Source organism: Alligator mississippiensis, chromosome 5, assembly GCF_030867095.1.
Source record: "Alligator mississippiensis isolate rAllMis1 chromosome 5, rAllMis1, whole genome shotgun sequence".
Taxonomy (NCBI): Eukaryota; Metazoa; Chordata; order Crocodylia; family Alligatoridae; genus Alligator; species Alligator mississippiensis.
Window position 1 is genome coordinate 44,409,283 of NC_081828.1, and position 19,723 is coordinate 44,429,005.

General features: G+C 38.9%; 1 protein-coding gene across 3 annotated transcripts in view; it reads right to left on the bottom strand.

The window, feature by feature from the left end:
- Positions 1-558: 558 nt before the first annotated feature.
- SUCO (SUN domain containing ossification factor) overlaps positions 559-19,723 on the bottom strand; it is a 68,483-nt gene continuing 49,318 nt past the window's right edge. For all 3 annotated transcript variants that reach the window (XM_059728281.1, XM_059728280.1, XM_059728279.1), the window contains 9 exons: positions 16,900-16,974; positions 16,138-16,231; positions 11,910-13,091; positions 10,769-10,856; positions 8,247-8,351; positions 7,402-7,556; positions 6,813-6,904; positions 2,699-2,754; positions 559-2,545 (listed from right to left, as the gene is read on the bottom strand). In XM_059728281.1, coding sequence (XP_059584264.1) covers positions 2,099-2,545; positions 2,699-2,754; positions 6,813-6,904; positions 7,402-7,556; positions 8,247-8,351; positions 10,769-10,856; positions 11,910-13,091; positions 16,138-16,231; positions 16,900-16,974 — 2,294 coding nt within the window. In that variant the 3' untranslated portion in view covers positions 559-2,098. The remainder of the gene's footprint in view (positions 2,546-2,698; positions 2,755-6,812; positions 6,905-7,401; positions 7,557-8,246; positions 8,352-10,768; positions 10,857-11,909; positions 13,092-16,137; positions 16,232-16,899; positions 16,975-19,723) is intronic.

Genomic DNA, 19,723 nt, shown 5'->3' on the forward strand with positions numbered 1-19,723 from the left:
CTCTTTCTTCCATTTTAAACAAACAAACAAACAAACAAACAAACAAACAAACTCTAGAAAAAACTTACTTCTACAAGTGGGTTTATTACTAAGTTTGTGTAGGTTGAAGGTTTTCAGGTTGTTCAAGCATTTCAAGGGATTCTCCAGCCAACTTACAGTTAAAAGGCAGAGGAACAATAGAGGCTGTACTTTTTAAAAGAAAAAAAAACACAACACAAAACAATGAAGGTCAAGGAATTATCGTCAATGCTATTTGCTGAAGTGGATAAATTAACATGTTCCTTACAAAAACCACTTACAGGCCCTAATATCCAGATTCTTTTATACTGTGTGCTATTTGCTTACCATGAAGATCACAGGCATTTGCTAGCTAAATGAATGAGGGAAGCGAGAGACGCACTTATGCAGGACCATACAACAAATCAGGGACTCGGCCAGGAATAGAAACCAGGTTTCCCGACTGCTTCCCTCCCTCCCCACCTACCCGGCACTGCATCACATTTCTTTTTGTATTATGAACTTCAACCCATACAATTTGTAAAGGAAAAAGCCACTAAATAAAGACAAGTGTTCAGATTTATTTGGAAATTCACAGTTTCTAATGGCACTACAGCTCTGTAGTTACATACTCTTTCTTCCACAATGTTGTATACTGCACTCAGATGGTATAAAACTTCTTCCTCATTCCAAATGGGAGCTCTTCTGAATACATGTTCTAAAAATCAGGTCCATGTGCTCTGACTGGCTAATTGTGCAGACTGACATTGAAAGTACCTCACCTTAAAGTATTCAAAACCTAACATGAAAGCAGCAAAAACAAAGACCTTAAATAAGTCACATTACATACAATACCCAGGAAAGGCATTAGATCCATTAAAAAAAAGGGTATCACTAAAAGTGCTCAATAAGTTAACTTATTTGTACAACATGAACCTGTAACATCTTTCAAAAAGGAATATCCTTTCGTCCCACTCACTCAAATTCACAAAATTTTATGCAGCCATACATCCTATTTTACCCAAATATACAATTACTGTCAACACACACACACACTCTCAGATATGAAAGTACCAGAACATACATACACTGCACAAATGGTTAGCCAATACAAAAGCAAACTTTAGGGAAATATCCACTTTTGAACAGACTTGACCAGTTAGATTTCAAAGCCTGGCAAACTCACGGATGCATTTGTACCCAGGACTGATTAGGACAGCTATTTCCAGCTTTTTGCTGTCACCTTTATCTTTTTGTTGGCTAGATATCCTGAAGTTGCCATATTCTGAATTAAAATAGGAAATGAAGGGGCTAAAATAAATCTCAGAGTTACAAAAAATTCCATCTGGGGACAAAGGCATGGTAGTTGTTACAAGATCCTGTAATGTACAGCACAGAAATTGTTGGGAAGTTCTCATTCATTTAAATATACCCAAATACTACAATGCATTTTAATTAAGAAACTCTGAAATTTGACATTATGACTTCAAGTAACAAGATGTCTTGCCCAAGTGAGTTTGCAAAACAAAGATCTAATCAGCCAGTCTACCTTGTTAGTATTTCTACAATATCTAACCCACTTTACTGAGTCCAGCTGAAGGCCAACACATATCCTTTTACAGCACTGTAGTGTTGCATCTTCAAAAAAGCTAGAGAAATTACAAAAGAAATCAAATGACAAACAAATTGTTCTGTCGCCCCCGCTTCCAGTGGCATTATAAATAGACAAAAGGCACATAAATATGGGAAGGTGCAAGAAATAGGAACAAAGCTAAAAGGAAGAGGATTAGGCTTTTATCCCTAATTCCACCCAAACTGGGTTTCAAAAAAATCTTTGCCCCAGGAATTGTGAAAAAAACCCTTTATAAAATGAGCCCTTCCTCCCCTCCCCCCAAGCTGTCCACAAAGGAAACTATCAGCTTTGCAAAATTGCAGCTTGTAACTGACGGACACAATCCCACTGACGTACAAAAGAGGCAGAAACCATCATTTCTGAATACTTTCCAATTAGTTGAGTTCTTTGTCTCCCACCATCCTCCCACAGAATACCACAGGCTGTTCAGATGAACAAAACTCTCCTGATGAAAAAGTTCAGCTAGTTTTAGACATGTCCAGAAACGGTTGTGACACCAAGTGTTCCCACTGTTATATCTTTGTTTCCTTTGATTAGATCATGAAGGCTTGGCATTGACCCCGACTTAGTCTGTATTAAAGTTTTTATAAGCTTCCCTTGGTCTGGTACTTTCGATCTTCTTCGTTTTAAAGCCCTCTTCTCAGTTTTTGTCTTTTGGGTTTGTCCATTGCACAGACTTGTACAAGCTGAAATGCCACAAAAATAGGACTCCTCAGACTGCGATGAAGTTTCTGAGCTTCCTTCTGATGGAGGACCCTTATATGAAGAGTGATACACCTCTCCAATATTAGAGAAGTCTCTCTGGTTCGTAAAGGGTTTCCCTCCTTTTATCTCCCCATTGGCTATCGGATGCAGAGGCTCTGCTGCTGGCTTGATAGTTTCAATCTTTTCACTTTTGTACTTGCAACGTTTTTTCTAAACCACAAGAGGAGGAAATAATTAGACTATGCAATGCAATCTGACTTGACAAAAAAAAAAAAAAAAAAAAAAAAAAAAAAAAAGTATAAGCACCAGTAAGGGTTTTTTTTTGTCCGAGAAAAGCACCACCTACTGGAAGAGGTACTCTACCTTTTTTTCCGGTGAAAATTTCAGGGGTTCTACAATGTACAAGTCACCTGGATCCACTGGAAGAAGAGATTTAATATATTAAAAGGACAATAAAAACTTGAAATTACAACTACAGGCACTTCATATTTCTAGGGCTATACAAATCTAGATAGTGGTTCTTATTCCTTCATCCAAACTTATGTTATCCTGCTTTCAATACATACCCTAGCTCCCATTGCCTCTTAATGAGATGCATGTGTAAGGAGAAAAAAAAATAGGACTCTAGACTGAACAGCTTGACGAATCTTTAACAACTCAGAATGGTTCATTTTAAAACAACGTAACTGTGTATGAACTGAAAGATCTCATTGATAGGTTAGTCCAAAAGAAGAACGTGCATAATAATTAGCTAAATATTGAATTGTTCAGATTGAACCTAAACATTGTGGGATTATGTAATTTTAGGAAAAACAGCTCCCCCCTGCTTTCTCTCCACATGTAACAGCTGATAACTGCAGGTAAAGACATTGAACTGTTACTGTCATTACAAAATCCCATTGGAGAATCAAGTAACCAACAAGAAGAATCAGAATTAAACACTAATAACTAAATTTAAACTGGAAAAAGAATCCTGGCTTGATATTTTTACTGCATGCACAAAAATACCAAAGTCCTATTTTAAGACTGCCCCACATAAACTGAATGTGATGTTTATTGTTCCTCTGAAGGAAAAAATGACAGATTTGAATCAGAACAATACAGTACATTAGAGAAAATATTGCAAATACAAGCTAACGTAACTTAAATAGGAAGGCTGTCTATTCCAGCCTAAAGCTAAAAGTTACTATTGCTTCAGTGTTTTCATAGTCACGCTTCCAAGCAGAAGGCAAGGATTTATTATGGTCAGATTTAAAAGATATAATCACCAACTATTTACATGTTCCCACATATGTACATAGTTGGTCCAATAAAAGGTATCACCCTAAGAAGCCCTTGCTTCTTGCATAATTTCTGAACCATCATGGCTACATCACCACTCAAACTACTGTATTCAAACAGAAGCACAGAATCCTGACAGCAAAACATTTTTTTGTAGAGGCAGTAATCCGGGTCTTAGCTGATCCCTTAGGTTTGTTCATGTGGTTTCTACTTGCTCACACAGCAAGGAAAAAAATTGTTCCTCCCAAACAAAGAAAAGAACCATACTTGTTGGTTCATTAGTAGTTCCTCATTTGTTTTAGGAAAAAGTGCTAATCCAAGAGCAGAGGCTGATCCAACACTAATTACAGCATGAGGGAGCAGACTCTATTAGCAGTCTGCTGGAGTATGGCAATTATCTTGCTCCAGCAGCCTCCTGTGTCTTGTGCATCAGTGTTCCCAAGCTTAAAAATGGTAGTGGGGGTGCCTGAACTAAAGCTTGTCCCGTCCCCTTGGCCCCTCCCCTGGAGCATGTGTAAGAGTGCCCCTAGGTTCAGAATACTAGGGAATACATTTTTACTTGTGAGGGAACCAAAAGCTGGCCCATATTTTTGGAAGGCAACTAACAAAATTTAGATGCCTCCATATTTTGAGTGCCCAGTTTAGGGCAATTTGAGGCAGGCATTTAAGCACCAAGTTTAAATGACGCTAGTGCCATTTTAAATTGGGTACTCAAACATCAATAGCAATTTATGAAAATTCAGGCTACCATGCCTTTGCAAGACTCATGTTTCTACATATACATATATACACACACATCTTCCAGGAATGTTGTGAACTATAAGAATGATATCATTCACAATTTCATTGCATGGACAAACATGTTGAGGGCATTCTAATGCACAACGTGAATGCATTCAAGTGTAAATTTAAAAGGTAACATTTTGGGCTTTTTTTTGCATGCAGATTGTATTAGTGTAGTATGGCTGATAGTTACTGACTTTAGGAGTACCAAATAGAAATGATGTGTGGATTTGAAAAAGGAATCCTCTACAAATAGGACTGCATACCAGATTCCTCAGTTGCTAGATGCAGATGTTGATGCTAATGATAGCCTTTTAGACCTAGCCATATCAAGTTTAAGAACTGAATGGTTATTATGAGGTAACAATTGCAAAGGAATAAGAACCATGTTTGCAATTTATGTTGCCAGGCTGAAGTGATGAAGGGAGTTATTTACTTTAGTGTTGTCTAGGATATCAAGGCAACTGACCTTATTTATACACAAATTGAATAAATGTTGTAGGATAGACTAAAGGGTAGTTATAAAAATGCATTCAAAAGGGTTTAAATTAAAAAACTTTGGTTTCTAGCAGATTTGAAGAACAGCTCCCCGGTATTATATTGAATATTTCTTTCTTATTTTAATCCCACCTTACATTTATAAATACATTCAGCTGTCTAATACTATACAAATTGCTATTAACAAGGAACAGCACAGAAATGAAAATGTATATTTCTGACAAACCAACATGGATCAACTGAATGAGAGTTTGTGCACGCTCATCACAAAAATCTAGACACTGATTTGGGTGAGCAGGTATGGCTTTAGGGATGCAGTTTTAGGCCTTTGGTTCGGAAAAAAAATCTTGGACCTTGAAAGAATCCTAAATATTGATTTCTTTATATATGCCTGGTTATTTGTCTCCAAGATAACCAAGTAAGAATAAGCCTCCATTAGAATAGGGTTTATTTGGTAGGTGTTTATTCCAGGTTTACAGAGTGCTAGTTTGTTTTCAAATAATAGGTGTACAGAATACCTAATAAAATTCTTTGAACCACAATTCAGTTTACTCCAAACAGTTTCAAGATGGAAAAAGGGTTCTTAAAAAAAACCCTCAGAAATAAAATCTCTTTCACAGAATCTAGAACAATCATAACTCTACAGTGACAAGTTTCTGTCACCCTCTTGATTGTTCAAAAATTAGTGTCCAATCACTGGATTCTCCAGATTCATTTCCGAATATATTGGTTTGAAAACAGCAATTAACTTCCTCGTACTTTAGAACGATCAAGAAAACAATCTTTTTTAGAATATAGCTGCTGGCCAGGACCTATGCTTAGAGAAAAGTCCTCATCCATCTTTCAGCAAAATTTGCTGTAGGATTACTCGACTGCTATCCAAAAGTGGAAAACCAACTCAGTATAAATAATCTTGAATTGCAAGAGCTCTAGTGCTGCATTCCACTGCTTACATATTCTGTAACTGTATTTTCAGAAGCAGACATTCCAACTCACTTGTTGGCAAGAGATACTCATTTATCTTCTAAAAAAAACCAAAAAAGATGAAAAACTCCAAAACCCACATTCAGCATCTTTCCATTACTTTTTGAGTTAACATTGCTAAGGCTTCAAGAACTCTTCTGATAAAGAACAGGCAAGTGGCAGCAGTAACAGACTGTACTGTAACTTCAGATACGTTACTAAGGAATTGGACATTTTCCTGGGAGGGCTTGTATTTGCAGCACAGTGGGGGCAATACTACCCTATGAAACAGTTTTGAACCCATGCCTTAGGGAAATTTTGTGGATACTGGAAGAGACATTAAGAGAGGTACCAACACTTTAAATATTTAAGTCTTAAAAAATGCTTTGAGATTAAAGATGCATGTTCTAATATAAGTAACAATAGCATTTAACCAACCTGTATTTTCCCTACAGTAGGTGCATCTACATGTGCAATTAGCATGTAGCAATAAACTCCAGTGCAGTTTATGCTCAAGTCAGCTGCTCCCAGGCACAGCATCTTCATGTGTGCACAGGACTGCAACTGCCTGAACCAGGTACTATCCTCCTGTGGAGTTAGTTTACTCCAGTCTAATAGGGGTGCACATGTAGATGTATGACGTGTACTGTGCAGCTAATTAAATCTACTACGCAGTAAACGTCTCGTGTAGACATGACCAGTTACTTTATCCTGTCCACTGTGGACACAATAGTTAAATCACCATCCTCTTTTATAACTCATTGAATTACTGCAATTTATTGTTTTCTAATGTACCCAATGATGCACTTCATTAGTGGAAACAAAGTACAGTGTTGCTGGATTCCTCTTCTGAAAACTGGTTTAAAAGATGACATTAATAAATATACATATACAGAAATCATATTTTACACATTTAACAAAATGCAAAGAATTAATTGTACATAAATGGTACCTTCTTTGCCAGTTAGTTGAAAAGACTGGGATCTGACAAGTGGAAGAGAAGTTCTTCTTTTCAGATTCATATCATCATAGGAGGAAAAGCATCTGTAAGTAACAAAATCCACAATGAATTACAATTTAACAAATGATCTGATTCATGTCTCTATTAATGCCCTTTGTGCTTTGTACTGCAGTCAGATTTTCCCGTGGCCAGGCATCTCAGAAATTATTCTGGACTTTATTGGTGGTGGCTCCTTCAAAAAATGGCCATAGGACACCTGAAGAGCAACATGAAGTGTTCTCCTCACATCCAGAATTTGGAGCAGTGTCTTCACTAGTGCCCATAAACCCTTCCAAGAACAAGGCGTTACTCAAATCTTAAAAGGAAATCCAATTCCCACAGTTACAGGATTCTTCTACAGAAGTCTCTCTGTTGCATTTCATAAGCTAAGCTTCTGAACTTGCAGAAAAGAATTAGTACAAGTGAAATGGACAAACATGATGTCCTCCCAACTGGACGGAGTCCCTCATTTGCTCCTAATTTCTAGATAAAGAGTGCATATAAAGCCTGCAAAAATTGATACATTTTAATAGAGGATTACCTTTTGGGGCTAGGGTAATTATTACTTTGGGGAATTTTTGAGTGGTAATCTTCACTGAACTGAGATGCATTTCTGCAACGCTGCATACAGAGGATCAAAACCAGGATGAGACACAGAACCAAAGCAATCACCAGATAGCTCTGTCGATCAGAAACCTGAAGAAAAAAAATTTAAGTTAAAAGACTAGTAATGTACTTTGTTTGCTGCATAATAGTTAAACTAAACAGTTGTTCAACTTCTTTTAAAAACTTAAGACCATGATTAGTTTTTGGTGCATTCTGGGGATTCTTTTTCCATTTCTATATCCAACACTTTTCCCTTTTTTTTTTTTTTTTTGAACTGAGTGTTTACTGTACAGCCAATAGGTCAAATCCTGGCATCTGCCACACTGTAAATTCACTTCCCTATCACATTTGATAACTTACCCAGCAGACCTGACATTTTTGAAGTCTTGACAATTACCGAAGATTTAAGTATCAGATACCTAGTCTCATTTTAATTGCACAGAGGCACCGGGAACTAACTTTTTCACCTTACTCAACCAAAAGTCCTGACCTCCAGGAGGTAGGCAAATCCAACTATGATAGCAGTCTAGCATTATTAAATTTGTTCTGCGCTACTGACCCTATACTCTATACTTCAGCAGTTATCCAAGACCGCTTCCCATACTAGTCTACTACTCTGCTTTGACTAACTGCCAAGGGCCTGAAAACAACATTATCTGCATCTCTTTGCAGATGCAACTGCATTTCAGGAAGATCCTCGGCCACAACAGAACCAGGAAATATTTGTAGACAAGTTTTCCATGCCCAGCTTCTTGTGCCACACTGAGATGTTATAATTACCTCACGTTTTAGTTCAGCTACAGTTGTTGACAAATTGGAAACTATCTGAGTCATGTTGTTGAGCTGCATCTGTAGCAGTTGGATGGCTTCTGTTTGCCGCTGATCCTGTGTTTAAAACAAAATGGGGATAAGTTAATTTTAATTTGCAGAATTCTATCACCATGTGCTGTTAGATTTATCAGAATACATTCCACCTAATCTAGTACATTAGAGTCTGTAGAGCCAGAGTTAAGAAAGCTTTGTTTATATTCCAATTAGATACAAAGAAAATATTTACCGAAATAATTGGATCTGGATTCTATAAAACAGAAAGATTTTCTGCAAAAATCTTTAAAGTTTAAGCAGCATGTACCATTGGATTTTGATCGTGCCAAGTTTTTAAACGAACACTACCGAAATCTGCAGCAGATCAAGTATTGGCTTTATCCAAAAAAGCTATCTTACAGAAAATGCATTTCACTATGATGGTTTCTATTTGTGTCATTTTATCTGTGAAGTACAAGAATAAAAATCTAACCCACTGTCCTGCATGATAAAGAGAGGATCTAGCTTTTGTGTTTCAACAACAGCAATTGAATTGCCATGAGTCTGACAATCCGTTGCTTAGCCTCTAACGAAATAGGCTGCTGTCTATGAAAGCTTCTACCCTTTCTGAAAGAGTTGGTCCTTAAGGTGCCACCCTGCTCTGCTTTCAATCCAATGCTTCTTAAACACTTCTTTGGGGTCAATTTCAAACGGAGCAGGGTGCTATAAATATTACATCACCAAGGGCCTTGTTACACAGTAATTTTAGGCAGCTTCTGGAGTTCCTAACCCCTGAATTAGCTACACATTAACAGCTTAAGTGGTTTAAAGTGCTCATTATCTACCTTAAAGTTATGCCACTCCAGGACACGATTATCTCCAATCCACCTAATTTTTTCCTACTCCATTACCATATGGCCAATTCCCACAGCTATTCTGCCCAAGTTGAAGTCCTCCGGTATCCTAGGATGCAGGGGTAAGCAGGGACACTGGGTGCAGTGGAGCCAGGCACAGAGTTGCTGCCTTGCTGCAGCTCTGGAGCACCTGGCAGTTGTGGTGCCTCCCAGACTGGCTTGCTGCTCTGAATGCCTGGGCCAGATTTGGGCTGCAGTGCCTATAGGGGCAGCAGGCTGGTGCTCAGCCCTCCCACTGACTCACAGTTGAAACTGCGCCTACCCTCATGCTCCGGTTAAGTGCATCCCCCACCTGGTACCTGTGCTCCCAGGCCCCAGACATGCCCTGGCAGGGCTGGGCAGTTGAAACAGGGCACAGCTTGGTAGCTGCAGCATGGTAGCCCAAGGCCAGTTCCCGCTACCCATTCTGCTGGGCTGTGCATGGTCTGACCATCAACAGCCACAGCTGGCAGGCACTTGAAGCCCCTGAACCCCTCCCCTCATAGCAGCTGGGTGGCTCCAGGCAGTGGGAAGCTCAGTGCTGCCTGTCTAGGCTGGGGTGCACAGAGCAGGTGGGGAGGCTGCACTGCTCACAGCTGCTTCCCAAGCCCAACAGGTAAAAGGACAGGACTTCCTGCCCAATGGCCACAGTAAGCTTGTACAGCCCTACTGTCCACACTCAAAACCAAGTGACTGAGGCAGCCATGAGATTCAGAAGAAGTTTTGAAAAAAAGACAGATTACAAATGGGTTCACCAAGTTACTACTAATTCAGCGAGAAAATGAATCGCTTAACTTCCTGGTCTATTTCTTTCTTACTGTCTTAACTCAGTCAAAACCAGCCACAAGCCAAGAGGTAGTGTACTTGCACCCTTGGTGCAAAGCACAAGTCTGAAGGTGTACATGCACCATGGGGGTACTGCAGGCCAAGAGGTCTGAGCTCAAATACACAGGAATGTGCATATGGACAACTACTAAAATGAATTTAGGGTTTGCTCTTAACAGGTTTTCATCCTAATTTTTTTCCTAGAATGCCATTTTCAGACCAAGACCAGGTCTAAATAACTTTAGAAAATGACAATGCAAGTTAGAGCAGAAACAGGCAACCTTTGCCTATGGTTCCTGACCCCTCAAATCCATTTATAAATCATAGCATCTATTTTTTCTAAAAGGTCTGAAAACAAGGTGGGCATATATGGATCTACACAGACAGCCAGTACACAATATAAAAATACTCAAATTGAGCTCCACAAGTCTATTTTCAAAGTGAACCTAAGCACTTCGCTTTTCAAGTGTGTAAATCATGCTTTGGCCCTTTTGAAAACTACACTTATGGCTTGGAGGGAGAGACGGATCTGTTTCCGATTAGCTTTTAGACACATTTATCACCTAGATTTTGCTACAGAAGTCTAAAAAGGGTTAGCTGAGAATAGGACTACTTTAAATACAGAGGCTACGCTTGTTGTGCAGCGTTTGCATTTTTATTTCAACATTATGCAAATCTTGGTCTTAATTACCTAAAACAGTGTTAACAATAATATTCATTATAAAAGTTGCTTATTTTTCTGAGAACAGAAACGTACACACACACACACAGAAAACATACCTGCTCTTCTGCTATTCGTGAAGTGTTCTGAAGTTTTATTATGGTTTTATTGAAAGCCTTCTGCATTTCTTCCATTTGCTTTCGGTACCTACAAAAAGTTGGGTCCTATTGTAAATGTCAATAATATTTCGAACATGTTTCCACAGCACCCTCAATTCATCTAGTATTAACTTTCTCTTTAGCCTTTTTTTGTTGTTGTTGAGAAATTTAAAAGAGAAAAGAAAAAAAAAGGATTTCCTACCTTATGTGTACCTTCAAGATCTAAATTAAAAATAGGATCTTAAGACCTTTTCCCAAAACCCATCCCACTGTTAACAATGATGACGGTGATCCTACTGATTGTCATCAACAAAACTTGTAGACAGACATTTAATTCAACTAAGCAAAAAGATCTGGATCAGCAGACCCTGGTTACAGTAGCTACTTGGATTTGCGAATATCCCCCAAACTTCTGGATGCCGAGACAGACAAGCAGGTGAGCCTTTTCTTAAAACTGATTTCCAAAAGTCAATATAAAGCAAAACCAGACCTGTACTTTACTTTTCCAACAGTACATTAGCTAAATACTTACTAGTATTACAGATGCAGAGGCCTTAATTGCCACTATTATCTGAAGACCATATCCCTCCCACATCATTCCTTTTTAAAATGCAAATACCAGAGAACTAAATTTCATTAACAAGTGAGAATAAATACTAAAAAGATTTCTATAAAGTTGTGGCAGTTCAGTAAATGGAAAAGTTGCCACGTACTTGGATCCTACTGCATCAATTACATGGCAGAGGGATCACAGTCCGTTTGAAAGGATTATGGATTAGAGGATTATAAAGAGCACATCCTGGCAATAACCACCACCTTAAAATGGGGCACTTTTATACTTCATGATGTTATTACATTTATATTCTGCTGAAGAATGCCAAAGAAATTTATATAACATCCAAACTTTGGAAAGCTTTTAAAGTATGTTATTCCCAGTTTTGTGTAAATATTTACACTGCTAAGTAGTTACTGAACTTGTAAGTTTACAGGCATTGGTATAGAAACTTCTGTACAAGTTTACAAGACTCTGCATACAACAACTGGCTGTGTAATGTTAGACTATCTATCTACACACAGATTTTCCTAACCACTGGGGGCCTACCTTTGACTAAGTTCTTCTAAATAGCGGCTGCTGAGAGACATATTTACTTCCAGGGCTTTAATACGATTATTAAGCCGCATGAATACAGACTCCTTTTGATTAGATCCATGAACAAGATTTCCGTTAGCATAACCTAGATCTGTAGAATTCTGCAATTCAGCATAGAAGTCTGTTGCTGCTCTCTGCTGTCCACCAGAAACAGGAATTGCTAGGAAAGCTTCCTCAGGTGTCTGCTCATCCTCTTTTATTTCTGCTGTAACAGAAGATTCAGCAGGAGGCAAAACTTGTTTGTGTGTGTCTGAAGTGCTTGCTTTTCCTTCTCCAATATTGTTACCTATTGTAACAGGTATTGCAGTTGTTGTGTACTCAGGCTGTGGTACAGTCTCTGTAGGCTTTGAGATGATCTGAACAGGAGTCATATATTTTGTACTAGTTTCCTGGAATTCGGTGACAGTGTTTGTTTCAGAGACCACAGAATGTTTCTCAACAGTAAAGGAGCCGTCAACTCTTTTTTCTGCTTCATCAATCATCTCAACAGTATCCTCTTGGGGAGTCACTGGTGACACAGCCTGCCCTACTTCTTTTTTTGTAGACTCCAAAGATACTTCTATTGTAGGCAATGGCTTAACTTCTGAAGTAACTTCTACGAGAAGAGACTGAGAGACAGTTTGAGGAAGACTGGGTTCCAGTTCAATAGACTCCACAGTCTGATTACTCACATCCTCAAGGATTACATTTAATTCATTTGCAATTGTAGATCCAGGCAATCTGTCCATGATTTTGCCATCTAATTTCTCAGGCAGAGGTTCCTCTACTGCAACATGTAAAGATTCCGTTGGAACTAACTGTGGATACTGAACAATAGCAGAGTATTCTCCTTCTTGTTTGCCATCAGTTTTGCTATGCTGCCGATGAAGAGCTACTATAACTGAACACCATTTGTACAGATATTCTGAAAAGCTAGAAATACAGCAAACGTTTGCCAGGTCATAGCAATAGGTTTGTGTCTCTGACTCAAACCACGGGGTCGTCTCTTCCTCTTGCTCATCACTGGGCAGCAGGGTTACTGTTGACTGGCTTGCCTCTTCTTCATACTCTTGCACTAATTGTACAATGGGGCTTTGTGTGGTAGCCAGGGTTGGCTGCTCCTTTTCTATCTCAGGAATCTCTGTAGTTACAAGCCTACAAAAAGAAGAAGTTGTGTGTTAAAAACCCAGGTTGTTTCTTTGCTTCTTTGTATAAGATGCAGTAATTTTTTTTTTTAAATGGATGCATAAAGTTGATGCTCATGAAAGAAAGACGATGGCAGTAGCTGTCAGATATGGTATGAAGAACCACTGAAATTAAGTGATTTTTCTGAAATGCACTTTAATCTTAATTTGTATGATCTCCAATTATCTTACCTTAATTCACAGGGTCTTCGGATACAGATTATTCACCATGCAAAAATATATATATATTCTGGTGATTTTGTAACAAGAACAGATATTAATTTGAAACAAATCAAATATTTTCATGCATTAGGATCCGTATTTTCCCCCAACCAGTTTCTCAAATATGGAGACTGACAGAACTAAATATATGAGCTTCAGGGAACCATCGTTTTCCTCTATGGAACTAAACAGAAGTAACCTATAATGATATCGACAAAGCAGACATTAAAAATCACAGGGAATCTTAAGAGGAAACTCCATACTTCCTTCCTAAACAGAAGAACTAAAAAATTAAAGATTGTTTTAATGACTCAAGGAAAGTAAATAGCTTACAGCCTGGTTGGATGGTTCCATTTGCCAGGGAAGTGTGATTTCCTGAATATTCAAACTAGAAAACCCCCTCAAAAAAGGGTAAGAAAACAGCATAACTCTTCTGTCCCCAAAATTTCTTATGAGGTTAATGCTGGTTATCGATGTAAAGACACTCATCAATGCTCATTCAGTTGTAATAAAGCAAACATTTGAACACAGAACACAAAATAAACTAATTCAATACACTGCTTAGGCAATGGCATGGATTTTCAGAAATTTTAGTTTTCTATTGCTTGTAAGGCAATTAAACCACAGCTTTGTAATTTGTTCAGCTATTTCATTGATCATAAGCCAGTTTAATGCCGAGCTTGACTTCTTGGCAGATTCCCATCCTCTTTATTGTACTTTTTTTTTTAATTTAGAAGCAGCTTAGTTTGTCTTGAAAACTCTTTATGTATATACACTTCCTCAGGTAAAAACAATTGCAACACAGGAATGACATCCTAAAATGTAAGATATTTACTTCAAGTGACAGTCTTAAAATCAGATATGCTGTTAAGTTATGGAAACTGTATTTATGGGGAAATTATTTCGAAAAAAAAAAGCTTTATAAATGAAAGCAAGGAGAGGGAAGCAACCTACATTTACAGTCTGAAATATTCTTAAGCAATTCTTAGGCTGCACCCACCAAATCACATTTAACAAGGGGAGCAGTTCTTCATTTAATAGGTCTGAGGTTCTGCAATTAACTATGTTTAAACAGCCAAAGTAATCAAAAGAGTCTTCAAGAGAAAATACATATGGGGGGGAGAAACAAACTTATCACTGTTCCAAATAACTGTTAGACATTAGAAAAAAACCCCGTTAAGTATATAAGTAGGGAAAGTTAAGCACACAAAGATAATATCCCTCCTTTAAAAATAAAGTCTGATCAGACAGAAGAAGTGAAACTGTTGTTTCTGACTAGGTTCTTGTTTTCATCAAGGAAAAGTTATGGCAGAAATAGGAACTTAACACCAAAGTTGTTTCCAGGTTGATACCGTGTTAGGTACAGACAGTGGTATTCAATGTTTTGGCCCTGTAGGCCAGAAAAGTGGCAAGGGGCCAGTCAGTGGTCCTATATGGGCAAGGAGTGACCCTGTGCACCAGTGGAACCTTACATACAGGGGCATGTCATCCAATCCGTGGGGCTCTCCAGGAATCCAGAAATATAGCAGCAAGGTAGCAGTGCAGAGTTTATTGCTGTGGTTTTGGAAGCTGTGCCAGTTAAGGCTGTTGCTGTTCCCTTGCTGCCATATTTCCAGACCTATGGGGAGCCCTGGGAGCTGGATGACATGGCCCTGCAAGATTCATTCAGCTCAAGGGTCAGAGGTCAAGCACCTCCGAATTCTATTGATAACAGACATTTCTAGTTAGACTGGTTTCTGCAAGACAAAACTGTGCAACTAGACAGAATAGCATATCAATCTCCACACACAGCTTGATAACCAGATCAGAAGTGAGAAGCTCCTACTGCTTTCTAGTACTTTTGTTTAGATGAAACTAGCATCTGACAGAAAATAATTAATTCTTGGAGAACATCAGTGCTGGATTTTGCTGATCAATGCTCATTAAGATGTTCACAAGAGTGACATTTTATCCTCTAAAAAAGTTATTGTTAAATCACTTGAGAAAAATTCTGACCACAAAAAGTGTTTAAGGCATAGAAGCATCAAACTCATCCAACTCCAAAGGCCAGCCTATGGGCTGGATTAGGGCTATATTATGCACTGGAACCAGCCTGCAGGGCTAGTCTCATGGGGTGCCTCATGCAGCCTGTGCCCTAGACCCTTTGTGCTGCACACAGCCCCTGCAGTGCTGGGTCCAGCCCATGCTTGGGGGTGAGGCTGACACATGATGCATGTCCAACTTTTCCCATCCCCATTGTCCAATTTCTAGACTGGCTGCATGCACTTCATACAGTACACTGTAGGGTGACAACAGGGATGTGCTGCATCCAGCGCACCAGACCAGTCCTGCATCCTGGCTCCAGCACAGGGCACCAGAGCTAGTCTGGTGTGCATGCTGTACCGGGTCCAGCCCACACACCAGACAGGCTCCACTGGCCACAAGACACATGGGGATCAGCCACTGGCCAGGTCACAGGGCTCCACAGGCCAGACATATAGCCTGTGGGACAGATCTGACATCCCTGCTTCAGGGGAGATCCTAAGGGGGCAGAAAGGAATATGATTAAGTCCTCCAGAAAAAACTTACACTTGCCATCAAGACAAATTTCCATGCTCAACAGTCTTTTGATGCCAATTTCCTTTTTACCATATACAACATTCATTACTAGGTTAAAGTCAAGCCACATTACAGATAAGCCAGATTTAAACCAGTGGTAAGTGTATTCAGATGATCTATTTCTACTGTAGACAAGATCCAAGATTATTGCTAATGAAGTAATCTTGGGCACTAAGTGATACACAAAAATCACTTACTCTGGTGAAGGAACAGGGGTTGGCTCAGGCAGTTTTGGTGCAACTGTCGAAGTAGCATTGATGGCAGTGGTATTTTCAGAGAGACTCTTTTTTCCTATTATGGTACACAAAACAAGAAGAAAATCTGTACAATAGGATTTTTGAGCTGATTGAGTATCAGAGTTCAACAGAAAAGAACCACAAGCAAGAATGAGAAAACAGCATGCTGTGACAATGTATCCTAACAGGTCTGACTCTTCACTAGCAAGTCATATTTGTTTTCTATAACACTAAGAAATTAAACAATACCAAATTTTTATAAGCAAAAATACCAAAGTAACCACACAATAGGCCTTGTTTCGCTTTTATGATCAGAGCTCAGTATTTTCAGTTAATTGAAAACTGTTGACTGTTTTGCAGGAAGAAGTGTGCCTTTGTACATATCTGGAAGTGTATCTGTGCAGAAGAAAGCTGCTATTCTTTCAGTATTTAAAATTATGATGCAAGCTACAAACTAAACACCACATCAGAAGACAGCTGGACCAACAGGCAGAAGCCCATTCTATTCAATCCCTAAGATGCCCTAGATGCAACACTAACAACTTTTCCCTAATCAAATTGCTCAGGTTTCTATGGCGTAACCCATCACAGGGAAGATGCTGCAGAAAAGGAATACGAAAGAAAAATTCAGTATTTGGGTTACCCAAATCTTTCAAAGAAGTGAAGGTGATAAAACAAGGAAATTGACATTTAAGATAACAATAGGATTTTAAGGAAGTTTACCTTCAGCTTCAGAAATCTCTTCAGTTTTTGCTCCAAGTATATTAGCAGCAATGTTTACCATATTTAGAATGGCATCTAAAACAAAATGGAGATTAGGATGCATCCAGAATATCAGACTTCACTGCCATCATCAGATATTCTAAGATTTGCCATTATGACCTTGAAGATAACGAAGGTATTGATCAATCCTAAGATTAAGTCATCTATTCCTTTCCTTCCTGCTTCCTTTCTTACCTGTCCATTTTAAAAGAATTACTGGGCTTTTTTCTGGATGGATTTCCAAATGTTTCCAGGTTATCTGGTAAATCCTGACATTTACCAATGACACTCTCAGTTAGAAAGGGTTCCGATTTTACATTTTTGGAAGTCAGTGCAAAAAACCCACAAAACTATTAACCGTGTGTTATTTTACAAGGGGCATATCATATTTCTAGGGTGACTCATTCTAGTCACGTCTCCCAGGTGTACAACAGCCTGTGAAAAACTCTTTCAAGCCAACTGAATTTTGAAGAAAACTTTTCCAATCCCTATTCTCCAATTTTAGTCAGAGGCTGGCACTTCAGCTCCTCCTACTTATCCCTTCTGTGTCACCTTCTGAGGATGATGGCAAGCCAAGGATATGATAAAGCAGGCTGCTAAAAGCCCTGGCAATATATTTGGCAAGTTTACTAAGTCTACTTGGAGATTTAAAAAACTCACCGCAGATATCCGTCTTCACTCTTCTATTTGGCAATTTTGCTCCAGTTTGGGGCCATTAGCCAAGTGCTATACTGGTTGACTCAGTCCCTGATATGATTTGTGGTTGCATGGAGCTACAGCTCACACCTCTACCTTGCCTACCTGTGCTGAGCATCACATCCAAGCTGAAGACACACCAAGCAAATTGGTAGCACGCATCATAAGTTCATTTAACCCTCTACTGTACTTGGATTTCATAAAGTCTCTTAAACCTTCTCAAATGCCAACATCCACTATGGTCAGCTTTGCCATACTGTGACTTCTCAGCAACATTTTGTTTGTAAAAAGAATAGACTTATTCACTGCTGCTGACATTTCGCAAGAAATTGCGTCCGATTTCACATTACTCCCGGGCCTTCCTAATTAAGTTTCTGTACTGGTCAATGCCAAGTACACTGCCACACACAAAGGGAATCTTCAGGGCAAGCCAAACCACAATTGTTTTGGTTTGCACCAGGTCACACTTTTAGGGAACTGTCTCTTAACCAGACTAAAATGGAGACTGAAGTGTGCTAGAGGTTATAAAACAGTAGCTATAAAGCGATGTAGTAATACATGCCAGTCAAAAAAAGGATACCAAGGGAAATCTAACCCTCAAAAGTTTGCTATATAATGTTGGTGCCATGTAACTGACCTTTATTTCTCCCCATGTGGTCTCATAAATGCCAATGCATCATCTAGAACATTAATTCAGATCTAGACAAAGCAGAAGCAGAGTTCTCCAAGATCAAATACAAATAAATGGCTCAGAAGTGTTTGGAATCCAAAAATCACTAGAAAGGATGATTTAATTTTATCTTGGTGGAATAGTCTCTCCCAAGCAGCTTGAGGAATACTCCAGAACTCTATGAATTTTGTTTAGGTTTCATTCTATGCCCAATCATTTTAGTTTGAAAGCCCTAAAAAGCCAAGAGAAAGATCGTAACCAAAATAGTTGAGTTCTCATCTGATCTGGATGCCTTCCAAGAGTTGAAATAGAAAGGAAGAGGGGAGATTAAAGCTGCTCTGTGAATCTGTCAGTTGATAAGAGAAGAAGGGAGGGCTGAGGCACTACCTACACTGGTTTATTTGGCACAAAACTGCAAGCCACTTTTCATTAATCAAAATCCCTAAAATCAGTAAGCTCTTTAACGTCACTCTATTCCTCATTCATAGGAGACATGCTAAATGGAAGTCTGTGTTGGTGTTGTTTAGACTAGACAAAGGATCTCCTGCTGCTTAAAAAAAGATAAAGTGCATTTAATTCCAGGGTAGGCAACCAATTCAGCTAGCCACAATTAAGAATTACTGTTGTCATTAATACTCAGTCATTGGGGGGGGTTGTTTGTTTTTTTAAATTATTTTGGAATACTTGTTTCTATAAGAACAAATTCTATATTCATTAAAAGAAAAAAAACACTGATCTCAGTCTGAGAAGTTTTTGCAAGTTTTAAAAGGTATTTCAACAGGACTTTGGCATGTATAAATTATTGGTAAGAAGTAGTTTTTCTTGATAGTGCCTCAACACTACATCTTCTCATTTGAACTGAAAGTCAAACAAGTCTGGAACTTTATTTAGGAACAGATTGCTCTTTATATCGTTATTTGTTGCCTTTCCCCAAAGCTACACTAAAATATTATGCAGTACTTATGGCCATGGCTGTGTCTTTCACACTAAAACTTTGGGAAACTGGGATAAAAGGAATGTTTTACTTTGCAGATTTAAGGCTTAGGTTTATTTATTTAAGCAATAACAGAGAAGTGGCATTCACTGTTGATGTAAATTCTGCATAATTCACTTAATCTTGACAAAAAGGATTGCATGGCTGATGCTACCCTAAATAACTGTAGCATTAAGGGCTTCCATCAGAACTGAAGTAACACCTCCAACATCTATTTAAATTCAAGTCCCATGACCTCCCGAGTAAGGAGGTCCATTATGGTTTAGTGCACTGCCAGCCATGAATGCCTCCCTCATGCCTCCTGAGGCTGGGGAGGGGGGCAGGGCATGGCAAACTCCTGCAAGTGGCAGCAGCATAAATGACAAGGGGGGCAGTAAGTGGCAACTGCTGGCAGCACCCAGTCTCAGGGGGTACATGTGCACCCA